This window comes from Tetranychus urticae, chromosome 2 (genome assembly GCF_039701765.1).
Source record: "Tetranychus urticae isolate SD_2017Ah chromosome 2, NJAU_TeUrti_SD_1.0, whole genome shotgun sequence".
NCBI lineage: Eukaryota > Metazoa > Arthropoda > Arachnida > Trombidiformes > Tetranychidae > Tetranychus > Tetranychus urticae.
The window spans coordinates 7,522,236-7,544,330 of record NC_142959.1 but is presented as its reverse complement, the minus strand read 5'-3'; the positions used below and the strand labels follow the sequence as shown (position 1 = coordinate 7,544,330).

Below are 22,095 nucleotides of genomic sequence, written 5' to 3'. Positions count from 1 at the left end.
AGTAGGAGCATAATGCCCCAAAAGCTCTTATGTCTCTCAATGTTAACGGAATAGGAAAGTTTTTTACAGCTCGTATTTTCTCTGGATCAGGCTCTTGTCCAGCGTAGCTTATGATATGGCCCAAGTAAAGTATTTGTCTTTTAAAAAAGAAACATTTGTCAGGTTTTAGAGTCAATCCAGCTGCTCTTATTCGGTTAAAAACGGCTTCTAGGCGCACAAAATGTTCCTCGATAGTTTAGCTGACAACTATTATGTCGTCGATGTAGACCAAACAGCAAGAATATTTTAAACCAGATAAGTAACAGTGCATCAATCTTTGAAAAGTACCCGGAGCATTGCACAGACCGAAGGGCATCGTGACATACTGTACATGCCGAAACTGGTGACAAATGCACATTTTTGGCGATCCTCTTTTCCAGTTCAACCTGATGATAACCTGATCGAAGATCCAATAAGCTAAATATTGCTTTGAGTGCATCCAATGAAACATTAATATTCGGAATTGGGTAGGAATCCTTAACAGTGATTGCGTTCAGTTTTCGATAGTCTACGCACATTCTCCAATCTCCTGTTTTTTTGCTTACTAATACAACAGAAAAGCACCAAGGGGAGAATGAATCTACAATCATCCCATTTCTTAATAATTCCGCAACGGTTTGTTGTGTTATTTCTCTTTTTTGTTCACTTTGTGAATAAGATGATTGAGCAGTAGGTGGATGATTTCCTGTTTCGATTTTGTGTTGGAAGAGATCAGTTCTTCCTAGTTCTTGAGCCGAAACAGCAAAAGCTGTATGATATTCATTGCATAGTTTCACTAATTCAGTTTCCACACCGCCAGGCATTCCACTCTCTATGTTCCGAGGTCGTTCTCCATCTACAAAGAATGACAGAGAATGATTTTCCGATTCACTTTCAGGTAAATCTGAAGATTGGATGATGCCTGATTCAGAAGAGACAAAGTCGTTTAGATCGTAAATTTCATGTGACTGTTCGTCTTTTGCCGGTGACTGTTCTTCAGGTGATTGTAGTGAAGATTCGTCATCAGTAGTGATAGATTCAACATGTTTTTTTAGTTCCAATCTTGATTGTTTCATCACCGCAATTGATATTAATTTTTGCTTCGCTCAGTAAGTCTTGTCCGACTAATATTTTGAATTTACGAGGTAATTTTTTCACCACTTGCAACTTAGTGTCGATAACAGCCACCTTTGAACCATCGGTGATTTTCATTTTAACTTTGACTTTACCTAATGTTGGTAAAGGTTTGTTGTTGGCTGCATAGGGGACTGGTCCATCATAATTTTTGACTTTTAAATTTAAACTATCGGCCAGTTCTTTGGTGATGAGTGAGATCTCAGATTCCGTATCTAACATCGAATCTACTTGCACTCCATTTACTTTGACAAATTGTTGAATCAAATTTTCATGTAATATAAAGACGAAAGGGTTTAAAATGTATTGGTCATCTGGTTCGTATTCATAATCAGAAACTGGTTCTTCTTCAGTTTCCTCATCTTGATAGGCCATCACTCGAACCTGTGGAGCTTTGCCTCGTCCACGTCCACGTCCACGACTAGGTGGTCGCCCTCTTTTAGGAGTTGCTGATCTTTCTGTTCATCTTCCCGACGTGTTTGTTTAGGAGCCTCGGCTGTTTTCACTTCAGTTTCTTTTTTCGAGGTAGAAGGTCTGTCACGCCGATTTTTCTGTTTCTGGTGGTTTCCTTTCCACAAAAGCGCGATTAGTGACTGCCGGTCGTCCTGGTTGATAATTACCCGAAGCTAAGGTAGCTTGATAATTATTGTTAGCCTGAGCAATTACTTGTTGATAATTTGGATCATTCATGATTGTAGGTTGTCCATAATTCATTATGGGGGTTGAACCCCAATAGGGTGGGATTGGTTAGATTGGTTAGTATTAGAATTTAGATTATGTTCTACTGGATTTCGATTTGCATAGTGACATCGGTCTTCAGTGTGTCCAAGTCTTTTACAAATAGTACAGCGTCTGGTGACAGTTTCCATGCGCCTTTCATCTGCTGAACCTGAGTTTGTAGTTGTATCTCTCTATTTGGTAGTTCAAAAGGATTCGCACAACTCTGCATTGCTCGTTCTGCCAAGCGAGCTCTCTCTACCAATTCCTGTAACGTTTTTGAATTATGTATCCCTATACCGTATTTAATTTGGGGTAATAATTTTTCTTTGATCATACTTACAATCAAAACTTCGGGAGTTTTTTCATGAATTCGTAGACAGAATTCATGCATTTCATAAATAGAAGCAACAGCAGATTGTCTGATTTTTTAGGTTACTTTGTAAAATTGGGCCCGAATGATGATCAATGGCAAAGCGTATTAAAAGTATGGCATACCAAAGAGCCAAAGCAATTAAAAGCGAAACTACTAATATCAATTCGGATGCTATTATTTCTATTTCGTTCTCATCTTCAGAGTTTATTTCAATAACTATATCTTGACTTTTTGAAAATTTGATTATTGGATAGCTATAAATATTCATAGATAAAGGTTTCTAATGTCGACTGATAAAGCGTCGTTCGTTTCGTAACATAGAAGGGTGAAATCTATTACAGTTTTGTTATGATGGTGATAAAGACTACTACTGGTTGTTGTCTATTATAACGAGGGTGAGCTAGTAAGGCAGTATCTATTGCTTTAATTTCTATATTGTGATAGGATTTAGTCATTTATTTATGGTTTATCTAAATCTAGGTGGTAAAAGTCTATCCGTTGACTGTACACCAGCTATGGTGCAATCTATTATTACTTTATTATTGTACGAATAAACTATAGTAATTGGTTGTTTACCTCCCTATGAAATACGATTTCTTAATGGGGTGACGACAATATTTAATTTTAATTTACCATCAGGTTTCGTCATGGATAACCGTTTCACATAATAATTTTATGGCTTTTATGTTTCCAACAACAAATAAGAATAATGTAATTCTACATGTGACATAAGTATTTACAAGGAAAACTTACTTTATGGTTGATATCTTATCAATTTACCGATTGCCCGGATCTCTAGTAACAGTTTACCAATATGGTTTAGCAATATCATTGATTTGAATAATGGGTTCCTTGTAGAGCAAGATGGTTTACTTTTGTATGGCCAAAGTTAGGTAAAAGATGTCAGAAAAGATGATGCGTGGTTGCATATTTTAAGCTGGAAAAATTTTTGTATTTGGTTAGGTAACTGGTTACACGATTGTCTATTGTAAAGATGTATATAGTTGTGATATATTGTAATTGGTGTAAATAGTAATAACAAAGTCACAAAGAGAGTTTCTCTCTTTCTTTACAATTTATACTTAAGTATAACTTTTAATACTTTAACGTTTATTTTAAACATATGTATATAATATGATGCACTTGTAATTATGGATATAAGACGATAAAGATGTAAATTATAACTTATTTATACTAAAACACTGTGTTAATAACATTTACTAATTCACAAAAAATGAATAAACTAAATCACAAAATGACTAAATAAAATTGGAGGGAAAAACTAAGAGTAAAAATCACTGAAATCTTGCCTCACTCGGCATCGCCACCATGAATGAAACGATTTTCCTCTTGTCTAAGAGAACTAAGTGTTCCCCTTCCTTTATTTGCCTTCTATTTATAATTCTTACATGAAGGGAGGTGAGAAGTGAATCTAAGTTTAAAGCGACCGAATATGGTCCTACTGCTATTTTAGTTAAGCTTTGGCAACATGCATTGCCAAAGCTTTTATCTAGCTGTTTTTAATTGGTACGCATAAGTGATATCAAAACATTTTGCAGCTGATTTCTCTTAAGTAAATATAGCAAAATAGACTTTGTTTGGTGAATATTCAATGCGTCTAGTTTACGTTAATTTCAATTGCTTTTCTTACAGTTATTGTAATTTTATTATTGCTTGACTTTTTCTCTTCATCAGATAATTCACTTGAATACTTGCTAGCTGATTTCTTGTTGGTGAAAATTACAAAATAGGTAAAGATTCGTCTTGTAAGATTCAATGCCTCTAGCTTACTTCGATTTCAATTGCTTCCAAAGTTGTATCTATAAAAATATGGCTATTGTTCACAACTTTTGAGACTGCTCAGAGATGACAACCGTTCTGTTTAAATTTAGTTATTGCTTTGGTTTGTTTTTACGTATTAATTAAAGGACATAGATCAAATTTGACTGATCTCGATTGGTGAAAGAAGATAAATTTTAATGCTTCAATGCGAAATCCTAAGGTTGGAGACGGACTCAACTACTAGGCAAGTTTCATCAATTTAATTATGTTATTCAATTTAGTTATGGCTTTGAATTGTTTCACATCATTAGAAAAGAAAAAAAAATTCGTCTAACTGGACTCGATTGGGCTAAAAATGTTAACGCTCAATGATCCAATGCGAAATCCTAGTGTTTATGGCAGAATAAATTGCTGGAATTGATAATTTATACTGATTTGATAATTTTAATTTGAACTTCATAAAAATTCCTGTTACTCTTCTGATTGTAATAGATAAAAATAATTATAATCGTTGCTTTTCCTACTTACTTAAGGAGGGGAAGGTGAGAGACAAACAAAAAACCTTCTTTACATCAGCTTATAGTCATGTATTAAATCAGTGAAAATAATAATTCATTAAAATAAAACACTTTATGAAAAAAGGAAAAATGTTTTCTAATTGAGAACAAGTCCAATGAGTGATTGAATACCCGTGTTCACTCGATATCGGATTCGGCACAAATGCGCAAATGAATATCAACGCAAATACGAATGCTACCTTTTTAGCACCACTTATTGACACGAATGGGATATGATATTTGTACATATTATGAACGGTGTAAGAAAAAGATTGATTTGATAAAATAATTACAAAAAAATAATAAAATAAAAACATGAAAAATGAACTAGAAACTTGCATTGAGATGTCGGCGTTTCACCCGCGAATGGATAATATCATTATAACAAGCATTTTCTCAAGTTTGGTTTATTTGTTCATATTTATGTGCTCTTACTTGTTTGTTTGCAAAAATGATATCTAATGAACGAATGATTCTGCAAATGGTAATTGATAATCATGTTGCTTTTAATTAGAATCACTAATTTTGGAATGCTTTTGCGTTTGATAAGAGTCAATTAGGCTTATTGATGAGAATATTTTGAAAAAATGAACAAGACAAGATACGCATGGACGAAATCTGCCTGAGTGCTGTGATTGTCATGTAAATTCGAACATTTACTTTCAAAGTTTAAACACTTTCACGATGTTTTCTCAAGCGGTAATAGAGACTTTTGCACCAGGTATGGGTCATTTCAGCAAAAAGCATTTGACCACCAATAATAGTTAATTAATTAATAAAATTATAGTTTATTATTAATAATGATAATCATTAAGAATTACTAATAATTAATAGTTAGTAATGCACAATCACATATTGTTGTGAAAAAATAATGTTCCAACGCATTTCAAAATTAATAGCAATCAAGCGCCGTCAGGTCATTATGAATCACGGTATAGATAGTATATCATTCGGAAATCAGATTAACATCACAGGTGATCTCGTGTCAATTAGTAAAGCTGTTCCAATACTTATTCCAATAAACATTAATATCATTTCAATGACTATCACACATGGAGTTATGTAAAAATCAATAAATACTTCTTGAAAATATGCATTTTAATAAATGTCACTAATAGGTCTTTTCAGAGACTCCAAATACCCTTGGTAAGTTAATTTTTTGGACCCAATTGATAGAATTGTTTTGCAATAATATTGTAACAAAACCCAGATTTTAGTCTTTGAACCTGATGTTTCTGTGAAAGGATCGCTTTGATGATCAAAGTGGATTTGGTACTAAACATTTGACTAAATTTTTATATCGATTGATGATGCCAGGAAAGTTGCAAGTTAACTGCTCGGCTGTTTTAAATTTAGCGTGAATCATTGGGTCATTTTACATTTTATAGTCAAGGATCAGGTTTTAAATTGACTCGCTGGTTATAAAAACTAATTTATGAGCAAAGAGTACGAAAAGGTTTATTATTTTATCTAGAAGTTGCACAGAAAGAGAAAAGATTTCAAGTGAGTTTCATGGTTTTACGATTTTGAAGAAAATTAAAGCAATGTAAAAAAGACAAAAATATCAACGATTTATTTTAATAAGTTGAAAGAACAAGTAATTGCATCGAAAAATGTTGAACCAAAAAACATGAAAATAAATGAGCATGATGTTCAACAGAAAATCAAAGTGAATTTACTGGGCGAAAAGAATGGAAAATTTTGGCAGAAAGTAAATGATATCGAGTTTATAAGTCAATGAACCAGTTCTGATAGGAATCCATGAATGATAAGTGATGCGAAACAATTTGAACATTTTTTGCTTCTTTTCCATTTTCTTACCTTTTCTCTTGTTTCTCAATTTACCTTGCCAGTGATATTTATTGCTATTGAAAGTGTAATTTGTTCAAGTTGACTACAAAATAAATTTTTGTGAATAAAAATTTCATCAAAAAATGGTCACAATCAGTCATGAAACTGGGAACCTGGAAAATGTAGAGAATCAAGTGAGCTCAATTGGCCAGGATAACTGAGATCTAATATTGAATCACCTTGAATTGTGAATAACTTGTTTAATGTTATTTTGTTTTTCCTTCAATCTTCAAGTTTATCCAATTTCAAAACAATATTATCTCAAATGATCTGTTCATTTTGTTTGCAGTAAAAAACCACCAGAAAAAAAATTCCTTTTCCTTTGATTCTGAATACATTTTGGTTGCATTTTCTATCGCATTTCATAGCATCAACAACCATTTCATGATAATATCGACTTCGATGGAATTTTTATTCACTGAATAACCAGTTTTTGCTTTTTTTATTTTTTACCTTTTTCTCTATTCTTGGATTTCTGGTATTATTGGGTAAAATTTTTATTTCATTTTTTCTTTATTCTGTCTTAGAATTTATATCATTACATGACAAATTCAGTAGTCGATAACAATGCATATAGTCAGGATAGTTTCATTGGATGTAATGATAAAGAGAGACAACAATGTATAATGTAACCAGGTTACAGTCGTACATTTATCTGTACATAAAGTGTTCATTTTATGAGCAAAAAATACTGATTCAACAAAAGATTCATCTTTCATAAGCATTTCCATCAATTCTTCTGGCTAAGAATCGATCACAAAAGGATTTCTCTGGAATTCAATTTGACCAAAAAAAGATGCAAAAATTTCGATCGTAAAAAACTTTAATTATGTAAATGGAGTGCACTTTTATGCGTCTACCGATTTACCAAGTTTTAACTCTTAGCAAACAGTCTCTCATTGAACACCTTACAATGATTGATTATGTAGCCAACTAGTCAGTTACAGATATTAAGATCAGTTCAACTCTACAGATTTGTGTCACTTTGAACAAACTGAACAATTTTTAGCTGATTGTCGTGTTCAAAATAAACAAATAACTGTTGAACTTGCAACGAATGAATCAAAACAAATAAAAGTAAAAGTATATTGGAATCAAAAGATAAAAAATATCACGATTTCTAGTTAGCAGCTTACAAAGTCAATTTGTTGAAATTTGTAAATCAATTATTTTTAGTTTAATTAGAACGCTTGTTTTATTAGGTTGTGTAAGTCAATCATGTAACTGTGGTTTTTCAAAACATTTACCACCGCCTGAAATTGAGCTTTTTGCCAGAGAACAGAGCTATAATATATAGCTCCATTCAAAACGGCACATGACGAAGCCTTGACTTGTGGACAATTGATTGTATCTCGAGGATTCAAATATGAACGTCACTTCGTAACAACAGAGGATGGTTATATACTTACATTGTATCGAATAATCAATCCAAATGCTCAAGCAGCTCGAGGATCGAAACTCATTCCTGTTTTATTAGTCCATGGAATTTTTACTTCATGTAGTAGTTGGATGATCAATGGATTTGATGGATTCATAGAGCCATGGGTCGACGGAAAGCCACCCAATGTCACGTCAAAAAATCTTGCCTTTGTTCTGTAATGATGAGTTTGATGTTTGGATAGCAAATAACAGAGGAACTGCGTACTCAAGGAACCACACTCGACTTGACCCTGATACAGGTAATGAATTCCCTTGTGAAATATATTTGACTAACACAAGTACATATCGAATAGATCCAGAGTTTTGGGACTTTACCTTTTCCGAGATGGGTGAATATGATGCACCAGCGATGGTTGATTATATTATTGAAGAGACTGGGCATGGTATGTTGATGCAAATATTATATCTTGAATAAATCATGATTGATTTAAGTTACATTATCTCATGACAGAAAAAATTGTATGGATTGGCTATTCAGAAGGAACTACACAAAATTTTATTCAATTAGCAATGAATCCAGCTGCTGCTGATAAATTTTACCTGAACATTAACATAGAGCCAGGAGCCTTTTACGGAGAATCTAAAGGTCTATTAACTGTTATCCCTCGAAACAGACTCGTTTTTGGAACTTTAGACGACTATGTTGGCCCGTTTTCACCGTCTTTACCTGAATTCGATGCTTTGCTTACCATAGCCACCATACCATGTACCATTGAAGTGATAAAACCAATTTGTATTGAAATTTACCTTTTTGGAGTAGATCGACGAATGATTGATAAGAAGCTATTCCAAGTTTTAACAAGCCAAATTGATACAACTTCAACCAAAAATCTTATTCATTATCTGCAATCAGTGAAATATGATCAAGTAAGTAAATACGATTATGGTCCAGAGATGAATCAAGAAATGTATAGTTCAGATGAGCTACCCAAGTACCCATTTGAAAATGTACCAACATGTAATTTAGTTCTGATTGGTGGATTGAATGACTATTTTTCCGATGAAAAGGACTTTCAAAAGCTGAGAAACATCTTGAGGAAAGGAAACTCAACAAACTTTTGTCCTTGCAAGTTGCAACTCCAGCAACAGACCCTTTATTGATCACGTTATCACCTATCCTGACTGGTCACACACTGACATTATCTTTGGTAACCATGCATATGAATATGCACATTCGGTGATTGTTGATATACTTCGCGAAAATTTACCCTGAAAATACAATTATTAACACTCATTGAAATCATTGAGATCATTGAAATATAACAAGTCGAGGAATCCGATTGTAAATAGATTTACTTCAAAGTGTATTTAAGGATACAAAATTTCATTTCAATGGCTCATCTTTTCCGATGCCAATTTAAGATTGAAATAAATGTTTTTTCAAACACAAATAAATGGACATTTGAACTTTATTTGATGAGATGAACGGGTGTTTAAAATATTCAATTGTTACTTGCAATGAAAATGTTTATTTGAATTTATTGAAATGAAATTGCAATAGCAGAACAAATCTGCCATCTGTTGTCATAATTTTGAAACTTTGACTGGAGACCTCGTCATTATTAGGTAACTATGGAAATCATTTCTGTGCCTGATGACAATTTGTTTTTGATTGTTAACAAATTGTCGATTAATCAGTTATTGTTTGATTCATTGAGATGATAACATTTTAAGTCATCTGTCAATCTGGAAACGCCTTTCCTCTTCTGTTTCCCTTTTTCTAGTGTAATTTTGTTAGGTTCAGTTTGAATTTTGTCGTTGTTAACGGTTAATTTGGTAAGTCTGTTTTAATCACTTTTTTCAATCTTTCAACTTTAATTCCATCCTTTGATTTTTGTGCTTCATTTTTGGTATGATTATTTAATTCTTTCGTTCTTTGTTTATTACAGTTACAGTATTTGATATTTATTTGTATTTTCAAAGCAAAACCATGGATTTAGATTCTTTTGTAAAGATTGAGGATATTGATCCAGCGGCTGATTTTCTTGCCAGAGAACAAGATATGCTTTCGGAGCTTGAAAGTGATTTCACTTTTAGTGTGGAAGCAACCACTCTGAAGCAGGAACCAACTGAATTACCGGACTTGACCATTACTGATGAAAATGAAAATGAAAATGTGGTCATAACCAATATCGTTGAAGAAGACGATCTTACCTCATCCAACCATGAAACTTCAAACAATGAGCCAACAAATACTTTGGTTAATGGTCAAACAAATGGCTTTACTGAAGTCTATACAGAACCTGAAAAAATATCCAGATGGAGGGCTGCAAGTGTCGCAATGTTACAAGAAAAAGACGAAGAAGAGGCTAAAAGAAAAGAAGAGCTTTTAGAGCAAGCTAAAGCTGAATTGGAAGATTGGTACGCTCAATATAACGATCAATTAAATAAATGGAAAGCCAATAACAGGTGAGTCTTCTTCCGATTTAAACGAACTTTAACTTCCTAAACCTTTAATGTGTCAGTTTTTAGATAACTCTTTTTCCTAGAGAAATCGCCAATATCACTATACGTAAATTAGTTAATCCATCGATTCTTATTTTTAATGTTTTCTTGATCCTCGTTTGGTTTCCATGGTTTGCTAATGATTCTTATCTCATCTTTTAATTACAGAAATGCTGAAGCTGAATGGATAGCTGAGAGAGATGCTGAAGTCCCGGGCAAGGAGTGGGAAAAAATTACCAAAATGTGTGATTTCAATCCAAAGCCTAACCAAAAAGGTGCAAAAGACACTTCTAGAATGCGTTCCCTTTTGGTTCACTTGAAGCAGAATCCACCCCTAGAATCTGCTTGATTCAATCAAATACCTCTCTTCTCGTGTCAACTGGAATCTTGATTCAAAATCATAGGCCTATTTAATTAAAACAAATTAATATATACTCACACTTTACGCGCTTGTCTGCAGTCAGCAAGTGTTAATTATTTGTATAAAAAAGTAAATAATTAATCGCTAATGCTTAACGTTTCACTGCTAAGAAATACCTCAATGCCGAAAATCGGAGGATCAAGTAACAATCAATCAATGATTGGAATATTGTAAATGCTGATAACTTTTATCGTTAACATGATAATTCATTCCAGTGTTGATTTTTTTCCTAATAAATTGGTTATAAATATGAATTAGCTTGTTGTCTAAGGATAACTGATAATCTTCAGCCTTCAAACTAATCAATATCTGAAAACTAATCTGTATACGAAGGTGTTTTCATCTTTGAATTCCTAATGACACTTAATCAACTGCTTTGATGCACAATCGAACTCAAATTAGCATAATATTTTTAGTGGATTCAATTTAATTTACTTTCTCCAACATGAATATTAGACAAGAGAAGCTTGAAGAAACTTATCATTGTTGGCTATCAATATTTCATGCATCATCAAAATGGACAGGAAATTAGCATGAGAATTAATTAGTGTATTAGAGTGATACTCATTCGGCTGATCAATATTTTACATTGAAAATGAATTACAGCTGTAAATTGTATTATTTTCAATGTTTACTAGCTTTTGCTTTGTTGTCATAGTGATGGTGAACATATGATTGTCAGTTTTTTGGGTTTTTTGGGTTTTGCTGTTTTTGATTGTTAATTGTTTATTTTTGCCGATTTAATTATTGTTTTACAACTCGCCCTTATAAATTGAGCAATGTTTGCTATTGTAGATGAAATTGTTACACGTTTATTGGATCATCGTTGTTTTACATCAGGTGAATTGAAATTTTTTACTCAACAGTTTGAAGAGACAAGAAATAACCATGAGGTTAAACAAGTTGATCAAATTGAAAAATGTATCAAAGATCTTAGTGAGAACGACTTACCAATGGCCAAGGATAAATTAGAGAAAAGCAATCTATTTGAAATTGAACCTAACAGTAAGTAATTGTTGACTCTTTCCTCACATGATTCCGTTCCTTTGAATATTTACGTTATTTTTCTGTTTATTTCACATTAGTTGACGATTTATTGGAGCAAGCCACGGAATTGATTGACATGGAACACAAGGAGGAGAAAAGACGGAATCGTAAGCTAGCTGAGATAATCATCAAGTACGAAGCAGAAAAAAGTCTAGTGATTAAAGAGACTCAAACAAAAATAGCTGATTTGGATACAATATATGCAGACAAAGCCAATGATTTGAAGAAATATTATAAAGAGTTGGAGGCGAAATGGAGACTGGATAAAGTGCAATGAATATCCAACTTTAGGGTTCATGAAAACAATCAGCGATCCGGTTTTTTCCTCCCATTTTGTTGCAAAGGTCTTAACGACTCGAAGTTATTATCTTCATTCTAACATTTCTTACCGCTTTGATGGATACACAAGTATTATAATCTTCACCAAGCTCGTGTCAAGATGTTCTGAAATTTAACAGAAGATGTTATCACTTATACTATTCTGATAGCTCTTTATTATTTTTTTACGTTTTACTAAAATCTAATATTTAATGTAAAAATTTTCTTTAATACAAATTGGTCACAAATTTACAAATCTAGAATTATAATTTTTGGTCTAACAATATGCATAATACTAATAGTAATGCCTTAAAACTACACGACAAAGTGCCTCAGCTCGATTGACTGACCACATGAAAGTGCATCACCGTAAATAGATTCGGAATCTTTCAAATATTCTTGCTCCAGATGAAAACGAAACAAAAGGCAACGGGATCAATCGTTTTACTATCACATATAATAAGTTATTCATAAAATTGTTAAAAAATTTGCTACTTATACCAAGGATCAGGAAATGCTGGTACAGATTTCAAGGTGCAAAATGTCAGATTTTGATTTCTTTCATAAGATTTTTTACGAAGGGAAAATTCAGTTTAATATCTTTCATTTGGTACTATTATCGTTGTTTCGGGACGTATATATTGCGTTCAGATCGATTCACAAAAAGATGGACAAAGTTTTTTAGAGTTTAACATGGCAAGTCTATGGCAGATCGACTCGATCTGATTTTTGCATATTTATTTTCTCATAGGTATTAAAAATTGTTTGGAAAATCAATCTGTGTATGCCAGAACTGAGATACTAATTGACTGTGGAATCAATGTATACAAGAGTAAAGACAAGTTTAAGGTTTAATTAAGTACAAAATAATGATAAGAATATTTGATGCATAAGTTGGAGGTGAATTACAATCTTTTCGATTTGATTTGACTTACTTTTGCAAATGGAAAAATGAGTTTTGCTTTAGAATTAACAAGATTTTAAAACAAGCAAAGGATTAACGCCAAAGAGTCACTTATAGTTGACATTTTTTGCTTTAGAGAAAACAATTTTTGCATTGCTATTAACATTCAAGGTTTAGAGTTGACTTACACTGATAATAGCTGACCATATCGAAGGATGTAGACGCTAAATTTGGCGATGAATTGGACGAAAACACAAAATTAGTGTGTATACTGTTAATTCAGTAATAATCAGCTCAAGAAATAAAAAAATGAGTCAAGACAGCGTATATTCTTCCATGTACCTAAAAACTATATAGCGGTAAAACTATAAAACGGTATAGCTAAAAAACCCATAGAAAATTGATTTCTTTCGCAAAAATTGTTAATTGTAAAGCAAAAGTTGTTAATTCATAAGCAAAAAATCTTTAAGCCTAATCCTGCCTCAAGCTTAACGGTAATTCTGGAGCAAAACCCGTCTTTCTATGTGCAAAAGTAAGTCAAATCAAATCGAAAAGATTGCAAGCAAAACCAATGCTGTCAATGATCATGAATTTAGCTGTTTCACGATACAGTAAGCTACCAGTTATGAGAATAAATTTTCAATGACCCCTTAATGGGGGAAGATCTTATTGTTTTCGCTCTCATTATGCCGAGAAGAAACTTAAATGTAAAAGAAAAAGAAAATTTAATTGATAAATTGAATAATGGTTTATCTTATCACGATGCTAAACAAGAATTTAAAGTGTCAGTAACTACTGTATTTCGGTGTAAACAAAATTCTGAATCAATCAGAGAAGCTAATACCAGAGGCTTGGGAAACAGATCGAGGTAAGATTTTTTTGTTCCAATATATGCGATCAAGTTGAGTTAACCATTTTTTCTTTACTATTTTTCAGGTTGGAAAAACGAAAATATTAATCATGACAACCTTGTAAAGGAATTTATCAACAGATGTTCGGAGATAGGTTTACCATTGAGTGTAAAATTGATTAGACAAAAGGCGGTCGAAATAACAAGAGCCATTGGAAGAGAAGATTAGAAGTGTTCTCATCAATGGTTTCATAGATTTAGAGAAAGGGCAAAATTAAAAAAGGAACCATTACAGAAAAATTCAATTGATAATGAATAAGTGGATCAATGGAGAGAAATTGAAATACCAAGGATTTTAATCAATTGACAAGATGCATTCATCTTTAACTGTGATGAGAGAGGTTTATTTTGGAGACAGTTACCAATCAAAATTTATTTCATTTCAAAAACTGAGCACAGAGGTGACAAGATTTTCAAAGAAAGAGTTTCAATTATTTTATGTGTTTGTAAAAATGATTTAAAAATGAAACCATTGGTCATTGGAAGATCAGTGAAACCAAGGCGTTTTCATTGGTTGTTTTGAAAATTAAAATGTTGATTATATTGCCCAAGAAAATACCTGAATCAACAGGAATATTTTTAAAGATTGGCATAATGAGTTAATTCTTGATAACATAAAGGTTTACTTGTTTTAGATAATTTTTCTGGTCACAATGTTAACTTCTACCAACTTCTTATGATTTCAATTTTACTCGCATCAACCACAGCAATTACTCGACCTCTTGATGGTGGTATTATGCACTCATTTAAAGCCATATATTTGCATCTCTTTATTAATTATTTACTCGACAAAAGTGTCAATCAGCTAAGTCAATTCATTAAAACTATAAATTCATTTAATGCAATCAAGTGAATTTATAAAGCTTGGATATCAGTTCAAGAAGAAACTGTGACAAATTATTGGTCTGATTTCAAGTTCAATAAACACCAATTCTTTGTTCAGGTTATAAATCGTTCTAGTCACACTTTTCTATTCACAATTGTTCTAGTCACAAATGCAATCTAGTCAATAAATTCAAGACACAATTTCCAACGTATGTTGTAGTTAACTTCACTGGTAAATATATTAGATTTCACTTCACAAAGCTATTGTACTTGATGAAAGATTTCACAATTGAAGTAGACTTTGAAAATACAATTTTCCATCCGATAAATCAATATGCTGTCGTTTCTGCTACCTAAAATTTCTTTCTTTTACTTTACTCTTCTCTTTTTCTTCTCTTTCTCCTTGCTTATTTTACCATCATCTTTTCCTTATTTTTCCGTACCTTTTATCTTTGCTCTTTGCTCTTTGCTCATTATACTTCTCTTCTTCATTTTCTTATCTTCTCTCTCCTTAACTGCTCATCGCCTTATCTTTTCTCTTATCTTTTCTTGTTTTTGTCTATCTTTTGCTCTCAGATCTTTCCATAATCAACTTTTAAGCAACTTTACACCTAACGTTTTTCAACTTTTCCCTCAACTTTGTATAAACTTTTCCAGCAACATTTCATCAACTTTTCATAAACTTTACATAAACTTTTTGCAAACTTTTGGCAACTTTTTACGAGTTGTAAAACTAACATAGCCTCGGTAAAACTTAATGCCTTTTTGGCTTTCTTTGCTTGTTTTTTATTATGCTGTTTAAGGTATAGTTTAGTAATACATGAAAATTTAGAAGATAGAAAGGAAAAAAGTTAAGTAAGCATTATTGTAATGGTTTTGATATAGGTTTATCTTATTTTTTTTAATGCAGACATAAAATCGTCAATCAATTTAACGATGGTATCACGGTCAACAGATCGAATACATCCTTTTTTGTTACATATCGGGAATCTTTTAATCCATCTAGCGCGCTGCATTAGCGAGGCACGTAGCCCAACATCACTACAATATAAGAAATTTTACGATCAGGTCTTCAAAAATATAAGCTAATTAAAGCATGATTAAACTAATCGTACTTACACTTCCGTGCCTTTTCTGCATGAAGCATACATTTGACTCTTCTGATCATGACTTGACATGCTTTCAGCGTAGCTTGTTGATGGAACTTCTGTAGCATAATCCATTTGTCTTGTCAGTTGATTTCTCACATTTTCCGGTAATGCTTAACTACCGGATAGCACTTGACACAGCATTTGGGTTTGCAACAAACATTGGTTTCCACCGACACAAATGATGTTGGTGGGCCTTCTTTTGTGGTCGATGTTGACTTTGTTCTTAATGTTGAGACACGAGGGTTTAGATTCGTTGGCTCTTGAACAAAGGAAGATGATTATGAACCAGTGGCACATTGTTACTGTTTTTTGAATTCAAAGTAATTTTTGGTGATGGTGGTGAGGGTGGTGATGGTCGTACAAGGAAGGGATTAAGAATAGGTGGTAATTTGATCATTGCTCTTCCTGATGGCGATGTTAATGTTTGAGTTGGGAATGAGGTCAGTTGTGGTCTATTGAATGAAGTAATAAGTGATGGTGGTGCTGGGGTTGAGGTGACTTCAAAATCATGTTTGATTTCCATATTGAACTCGAAACTTGAAAAGTATAGTACTGATTCAAGAAAAGTAAATCTAGTGAAAGTGAACTGAGTCAAATGTACTGTGATGACCCAATCAATTTTTGCTTTTTTACGTCACTGATGCAGTGGAAAAGCAATTAACTTCAAGTGTAAACAAGGCAAAGAGCGAACAAAACTAAATAAACATTCAATTTACATCAAGTTACACTCTTATTAATTAATCCGCATAAGATTACGAGTTCGTGTAGGTAGGAGGGCTTAAGAGATGCGCAATTAGATGGCGGTTTTTTTTTATTTTTAATCGTTTCATTAATGTAAATCGTCTGATTATAACATGTGAATTACGATTATTGTTAAGTTTACTGTTAATTAAATTAATGTTAAATATTATTTTTTTATGGATAAAAAACACACTCTAAGAGCCAAGATTCAAGGCTATAATGAGGCTGGTATGACAGCAATAGACATTGCCTCAAAGCTAAAGTTTCATGAGAACACAGTTTACAAATGGATTAATCGAGATAGCGCTGCTGATTTGAACAGGTCAAGAAGACCAACAAAGCTGACACCAGATACAAAAAGATTAATTACCGATGACCTCAAATAAACACAAACCAGCTCTATTAGGAAGTGTACCAAGAACTTGAATTTATGCAGTCATTTTACGTCTACTGACAAGAACATATCACAAATGACAATACAGCGTTATGTCAAGTCTATCGATTGGGTTAAATATGCTTACAAGGTCAAAAAAACATTCTTCCTCAGCGATAACAACATTAGAGATCGTTTATATTTTGCAATGTTTTTACTTAAAAGTGGATACTGTGATATGTCTTTGAATGGTACGTTGATGAGGATGCATGTACTTTACACCGACGAGTCATGGAACCATCAAGCTCCCAATAGACAAAACATGGGGTACATGACGAGCAACCCAGAATCAATACCGTCATTTCATTTACCAAAACATCCGATAAAAATTATGGTAGCCGGAGGAATATGTGCATTCGGTAAAACCGAACTTCATATTGTTGAAGAAAAAAACAGTTGATGGTAAATATTATCGTTCCAAGATATTACCAATTTATTTCAAAACACTTAAAGATCCCAATGTAATGGTAGATCCGGAGATGGCTATCCTAATGCAGGACGGAGCTCCAGCCCATTATTGTGATGACTCCATCAATTTAATTGAAGAAACAATCGGAGAGTACAGTTATTGGGGTGTCGGTATTTGGCCTGGCAGTTCTCCTGATCTCAATCCCATTGAGAATTGTTGGTCGATACTCCAAGATTGTGTTTTTGTAGAGCCAAGACCTACTAACAGAGAAACATTGATTAGAAGAGTTTTAGAAACATGGGAAGCAATTGATAATACTTATCTTTTTAAATTGGTCTACTCCATACCAAACAGAATTACAGAATTGATTGAAAAAAATGGACATCAAACATCTTATTAATGTTTTAATATTTAAAGAAATAAAAGTAAAGAAAACCAACAAAAATATTTACTAAACAAAAAATCAAAACAAACCAAAATTGGTTTATACGCAAGGGAAAATATTTTTTTGCCACCTACACGAACTTTAGTTACACCCTGTATGGAGGTAAAGTGAATTTTTAATAACAGTTTCAATCATTTTTATCACATAAAATATAACTTGTTATACATCATTCTTTAGCTTATCATGTCTAGTTTTTTAATACAAAAAGTAAAATTTGAAATATACAACACAATCAAGTATTTGAGTAACCTTTAGATTGAATCTGAAAATCAAAGAAGCTGCTTTTTAGCTATGCTAATGCCATCTCTTGAGCATGAACAAGACTGAAATCGCGTGCGTTTTTTGCCAAAATATTTGCTTATTTTCATATAAACTAATTTTTTGTTTCATTGTAGTCACAACGTCCATCACAATCAACATGAAAGGCAAGATGACGTATTTTGTGACGTTATTTGTCAGTAAAACATGATTGATTAGGATCATATTACCACTGAGAATGAATTTAGTGTAATTTTGCACACATTATCGAGTTATTATCTTAACTAGGCCAGACGATCGTTCGCCAATATCGGAGCGTTAGTAACAAATTCAATGCAAATGGATCGACACTTCATTTTGACTCTATTCATCATCAGTTTATAATTCGATGTCAATCCCCCTTACTTGTTAGTTTAATCTTAAATTTGCTTGCTTCTCTTTCTTTTCCCTTTTGCTCAATATACTCATTGTAAATTCTGGACAATTTAACCAACGAATATGATTGTTCTCTCTCTCTCTTTTGTATTGATTGTGAACATCTAAAAAATCTAATTACTTATTAACTGGTTTCAGGTGTTATTCAATTTACATCTTTTATATATCAACTTAAATAAAATGATTGACCCACAATTGATACACAGGCTTGATTATAATTAATGTTATTGAGAAACTGATCTCAGATTCAAGTTATCAGCCTCTATTCCTCATCCCTGATGAGACCTTACATGCTCATTCAGTCCCTCAAGCGCCATAGCTTATGCAAAGTTGTGTAGAGTGCGAAGAGTGTGAAGTTTTATTGCTAAATTTTGATATTATATTGTAGCCATATTATGCTGGCTATTAGTAATTCAATCTATAAGAGAAGTATGACTTCTTGTATAATTTGTTATGAGCAAGATTACATGTGCTGCTATCTAAATACAAAACGGGAATGTATTCAGCATAACGGTTTGGTTTTTGTACTCAAATTGGTTAAAATGTGTTTTTAAAGGTTAGACCGGAAACGGAAGTGTTAAGCAAAAAATTCTGCCCTTTCAGAAATTTCTCACTTGCTCAAAAACTATTATGGTCAATTTGAAAATGATTGGGCAATAGCTTTGAGAGTTACTGGAGTGAAAGTGATTTTTTGAGGAAGCGTAGGAGGTATCTTATAGTCTTCGCTTCGCTCAGACTAATCAAAAGCCAGCCACTTTCTGACTTCGAAGTTGGTACGACTAACTGAATGAATTCACTAGCTCATCGAGACAGCATAGAAAATTGCCGTTTTGGTGCTCATAGTGGCACACGGGCTGAAAATTGAGAATATCATTCGCAAAGACACAGCTAACAGTAATAATATATGATAAATAGTTAACTAGCGGAGAAGACATGGTCATGGGTACAGTATGATTACATATACATGATTCTCTGTTCATGTAGCTCTGATTCATTTATTCACAAATTTACGTCAAAAGCATGCGAGTGAGGTAATTTGGGAAAAGTCTATTAAAACTTGCATTGACGAATATCGAAGCCAATTTGATTATTCATAAATCGTCTCTTACAAATAGAAGTACAAATTGCAATTTTCACGCAACTTTTTACGGAAATGTCTCCCCTAAACAAGCTGAAAAGTCATAAAATGCATTACAATCAATGTCGAGTTGGCAGCAACAAGATGACTATTGCAATGACAAAAAATGTATTTAAGCAGATGGTTGTTGTAAGTTGTAGTCAGATATAAAAATAACATTGTAATAAAATATTTACAACGAGTTAACGCGATTGTCAGTGCATTGAAATGTTGTTCCCACTTTTCTTGCATTTTTTTATAATAACTCTTGTTTTATTATGTGATTCCTGTCAATCGCAAAGCAATATTTCTAGACAGTTACCACCACCTGAGAATGAAATTTATGCCAGAGAACAGCGCTATATAGCCTCATTTAAAAAGTCGTAGTTGTAGTAGTTGGATGTTCAACGGATTTGATGGATTCATAGAGCCATGGGTTGGCGGAAAACCACCCAATGTCACGTCAAACAATCTTGCCTTTGTTCTGGGTAATGGTGAGTTTGATGTTTGGGTAGCAAATAATAGAGGAACTGCGTACTCAAGGAACCACACTCGGCTCAATCCAAATACAGGTAAGGGATATTTATTGAAATACTAATCTGTATTCTTGATTAAAACAAGTTTATTTCATGAAATAGATTCAGAGTTTTGGGACTATTCATTTGCTGATATGGGCAAATATGATGTTCCAGCAATGGTTAATTATGTTATTGATAAAACTGAATATGGTATGTTTATGGACTTGTAATCGATTGATTACTGATAAGTTATATTTTCTTATAACAGATAAAATTGTATACATTGGTTTTTCACGAGGAACTGAGCAAATTTTCATTCAATTAGCTGAGAATCCCTCTTTCGCTGATAAACTTTACTTGAATATAAACCTTGCACCAATAGCTTTCCGAGGTAGTCCTAAAGGTATTTCTGGTCTTGTACCGAGTTCAAGGCCTGCTTTTCTGGCTCAGGCAAGTTACGTTGGTCCTATTCCACCATTTTTAGCTGAATTTGATGCTGGACTTACTTTATTTTGCTCAATTCCAATATTGAAACAAATTTGTATCGAAGTTTACAGTAAATATTTCGGACCAGATCGACCAATGATTGATGAAGGACGATTCCAAGTTTTAACAAGTCTTATTGATGCAACTTCAAACAAAGATAATTTACATACCCGACAAGCGGTCTATTATGATCAGATTCGTAAATTCGATTATGGTAACAAAATGAACCTTGAATTGTATGGTTCTGATGAGCCACCCAAGTATCCATTTGAAAATATACCAACGTACAATTTGGTTCTCATTAGTGGACAAAATGATTATTTAGCTACACCAGAAAACGTTCAAAAGTTAAGGAATATTTTAAATGGTAAGAGTCAAGACTTTGAAACTTTGTCAAAAAACCTTAACAACAATATTTTACTTCAACAGGCACAGCTTTGGTCGATTACATGATACCATACTCTAAATGGTCACATACTGACTTCATCTTTGGCAATCAGGCTTATAAATACTCACATTCAGTCATTGTGAAAATAATGCGAGATTATTTCTCTCAACAATCTGGATAACACGACGATGGTTAACATGCTTATTCAAATGCTTATTCAAATCGCAGCCCTAATTATTCAAAATGTTTAATGCAATCTGTGGGAATATCTCGAGCACTTTACATTCAAACATCAAGTTGAGTTTGTAGTCAAGTGGAACTCATAACCTTGATACTCAATAATTATGATGCCTCAATCTTTCAGAGGTTGCACTCTGATTATAAACTAATGTGTAAAGTTCTCGAATTGTTCCTCGAAATAAATTTACAGATCATAAAATACCTTTGTAATAAATGCATCATTAAATAATCAAAATAAAAAGTATTGAGCATGTATAGTCCATATTGTTTTATTGAATCAAAAACAATCTGGAAACAATGAAATAATTAATGTTGCCATTGAGCTTGATTAATGAAACTTAGAGAAGCTGTGAGATTATATTAGGGGCTTCAAAATGTACGCGTGAAAATACCCTTCCTTGAGGTCTATTTTTTTCATTTCATGAATAGAGACACCTCAGGTCAGTACTGTTACGTAGCTAGCGAGGTATGGCGTCAAGTCAATTCTTATACCGAAATTCGGCCATAGTTACGAAAAGGCCTTTTTTGGCTGGACTTGTGGCTTCTGGGGTTCTAAACTCTTGTCCACGTATAATTTTTTGCAATAAAAGAACAAAAAGAAGTCACTAGAGGTCCAAGCATAAGAAAAAAATACATGTTTGACCAATGTTCATCCTTTATTTTTCGTAAGGCCATTTTTTGTTCAGACGTTCGGCAACGAGTGTTGTCTTTAATGAGTGAGCAAAAGCG

At 33.0% G+C, this 22,095-nt stretch overlaps 3 protein-coding genes and 1 pseudogene across 4 annotated transcripts; all 4 read left to right on the top strand.

The window, feature by feature from the left end:
• The first annotated feature begins 7,728 nt into the window (after positions 1–7,728).
• On the top strand, positions 7,729–9,258 carry LOC149093791 (lipase 1-like; annotated as a pseudogene). Its single transcript, XR_016198283.1, has 3 exons — positions 7,729–8,114; positions 8,169–8,258; positions 8,327–9,258. The product of XR_016198283.1 is annotated as a lipase 1-like (transcript).
• Positions 9,259–9,521: 263 nt separating this feature from the next.
• LOC107366163 (clathrin light chain) lies at positions 9,522–10,995 on the top strand. The gene is made up of 3 exons (XM_015933738.2): positions 9,522–9,651; positions 9,765–10,284; positions 10,489–10,995. Exons 2-3 carry the CDS (start codon positions 9,806–9,808, stop codon positions 10,667–10,669), a joined length of 660 nt encoding a protein of 219 aa, XP_015789224.1. The 5' UTR covers positions 9,522–9,651; positions 9,765–9,805; the 3' UTR covers positions 10,670–10,995.
• A 436-nt stretch (positions 10,996–11,431) lies between these two features.
• Positions 11,432–12,362, top strand: Muted (biogenesis of lysosome-related organelles complex 1 subunit 5). Its single transcript, XM_015933739.3, has 2 exons — positions 11,432–11,746; positions 11,827–12,362. The coding sequence occupies exons 1-2, from the start codon at positions 11,521–11,523 to the stop codon at positions 12,063–12,065; spliced, it is 465 nt and encodes a 154-aa protein (XP_015789225.1). The 5' UTR covers positions 11,432–11,520; the 3' UTR covers positions 12,066–12,362.
• A 7,526-nt stretch (positions 12,363–19,888) lies between these two features.
• Positions 19,889–21,623, top strand: LOC107366162 (lipase 3). Its single transcript, XM_015933737.3, has 4 exons — positions 19,889–20,306; positions 20,373–20,462; positions 20,521–21,105; positions 21,168–21,623. The coding sequence occupies exons 1-4, from the start codon at positions 20,135–20,137 to the stop codon at positions 21,305–21,307; spliced, it is 987 nt and encodes a 328-aa protein (XP_015789223.1). The 5' UTR covers positions 19,889–20,134; the 3' UTR covers positions 21,308–21,623.
• The last annotated feature ends 472 nt before the right edge of the window (positions 21,624–22,095 follow it).

Coding starts and splice junctions, on each gene's coding strand:
- LOC107366163 (XM_015933738.2), top strand. CDS start 9,806: ATGGATTTAGATTCTTTTGTAAAGATTGAGGATATTGATCCAGCGGCT. Junction 10,285..10,488: donor AAATGGAAAGCCAATAACAG/GTGAGTCTTCTT, acceptor TTTTAATTACAG/AAATGCTGAAGCTGAATGGA.
- Muted (XM_015933739.3), top strand. CDS start 11,521: ATGTTTGCTATTGTAGATGAAATTGTTACACGTTTATTGGATCATCGT. Junction 11,747..11,826: donor ATTTGAAATTGAACCTAACA/GTAAGTAATTGT, acceptor ATTTCACATTAG/TTGACGATTTATTGGAGCAA.
- LOC107366162 (XM_015933737.3), top strand. CDS start 20,135: ATGTTCAACGGATTTGATGGATTCATAGAGCCATGGGTTGGCGGAAAA. Junction 20,463..20,520: donor TATTGATAAAACTGAATATG/GTATGTTTATGG, acceptor TTCTTATAACAG/ATAAAATTGTATACATTGGT. Junction 21,106..21,167: donor GTTAAGGAATATTTTAAATG/GTAAGAGTCAAG, acceptor TTACTTCAACAG/GCACAGCTTTGGTCGATTAC.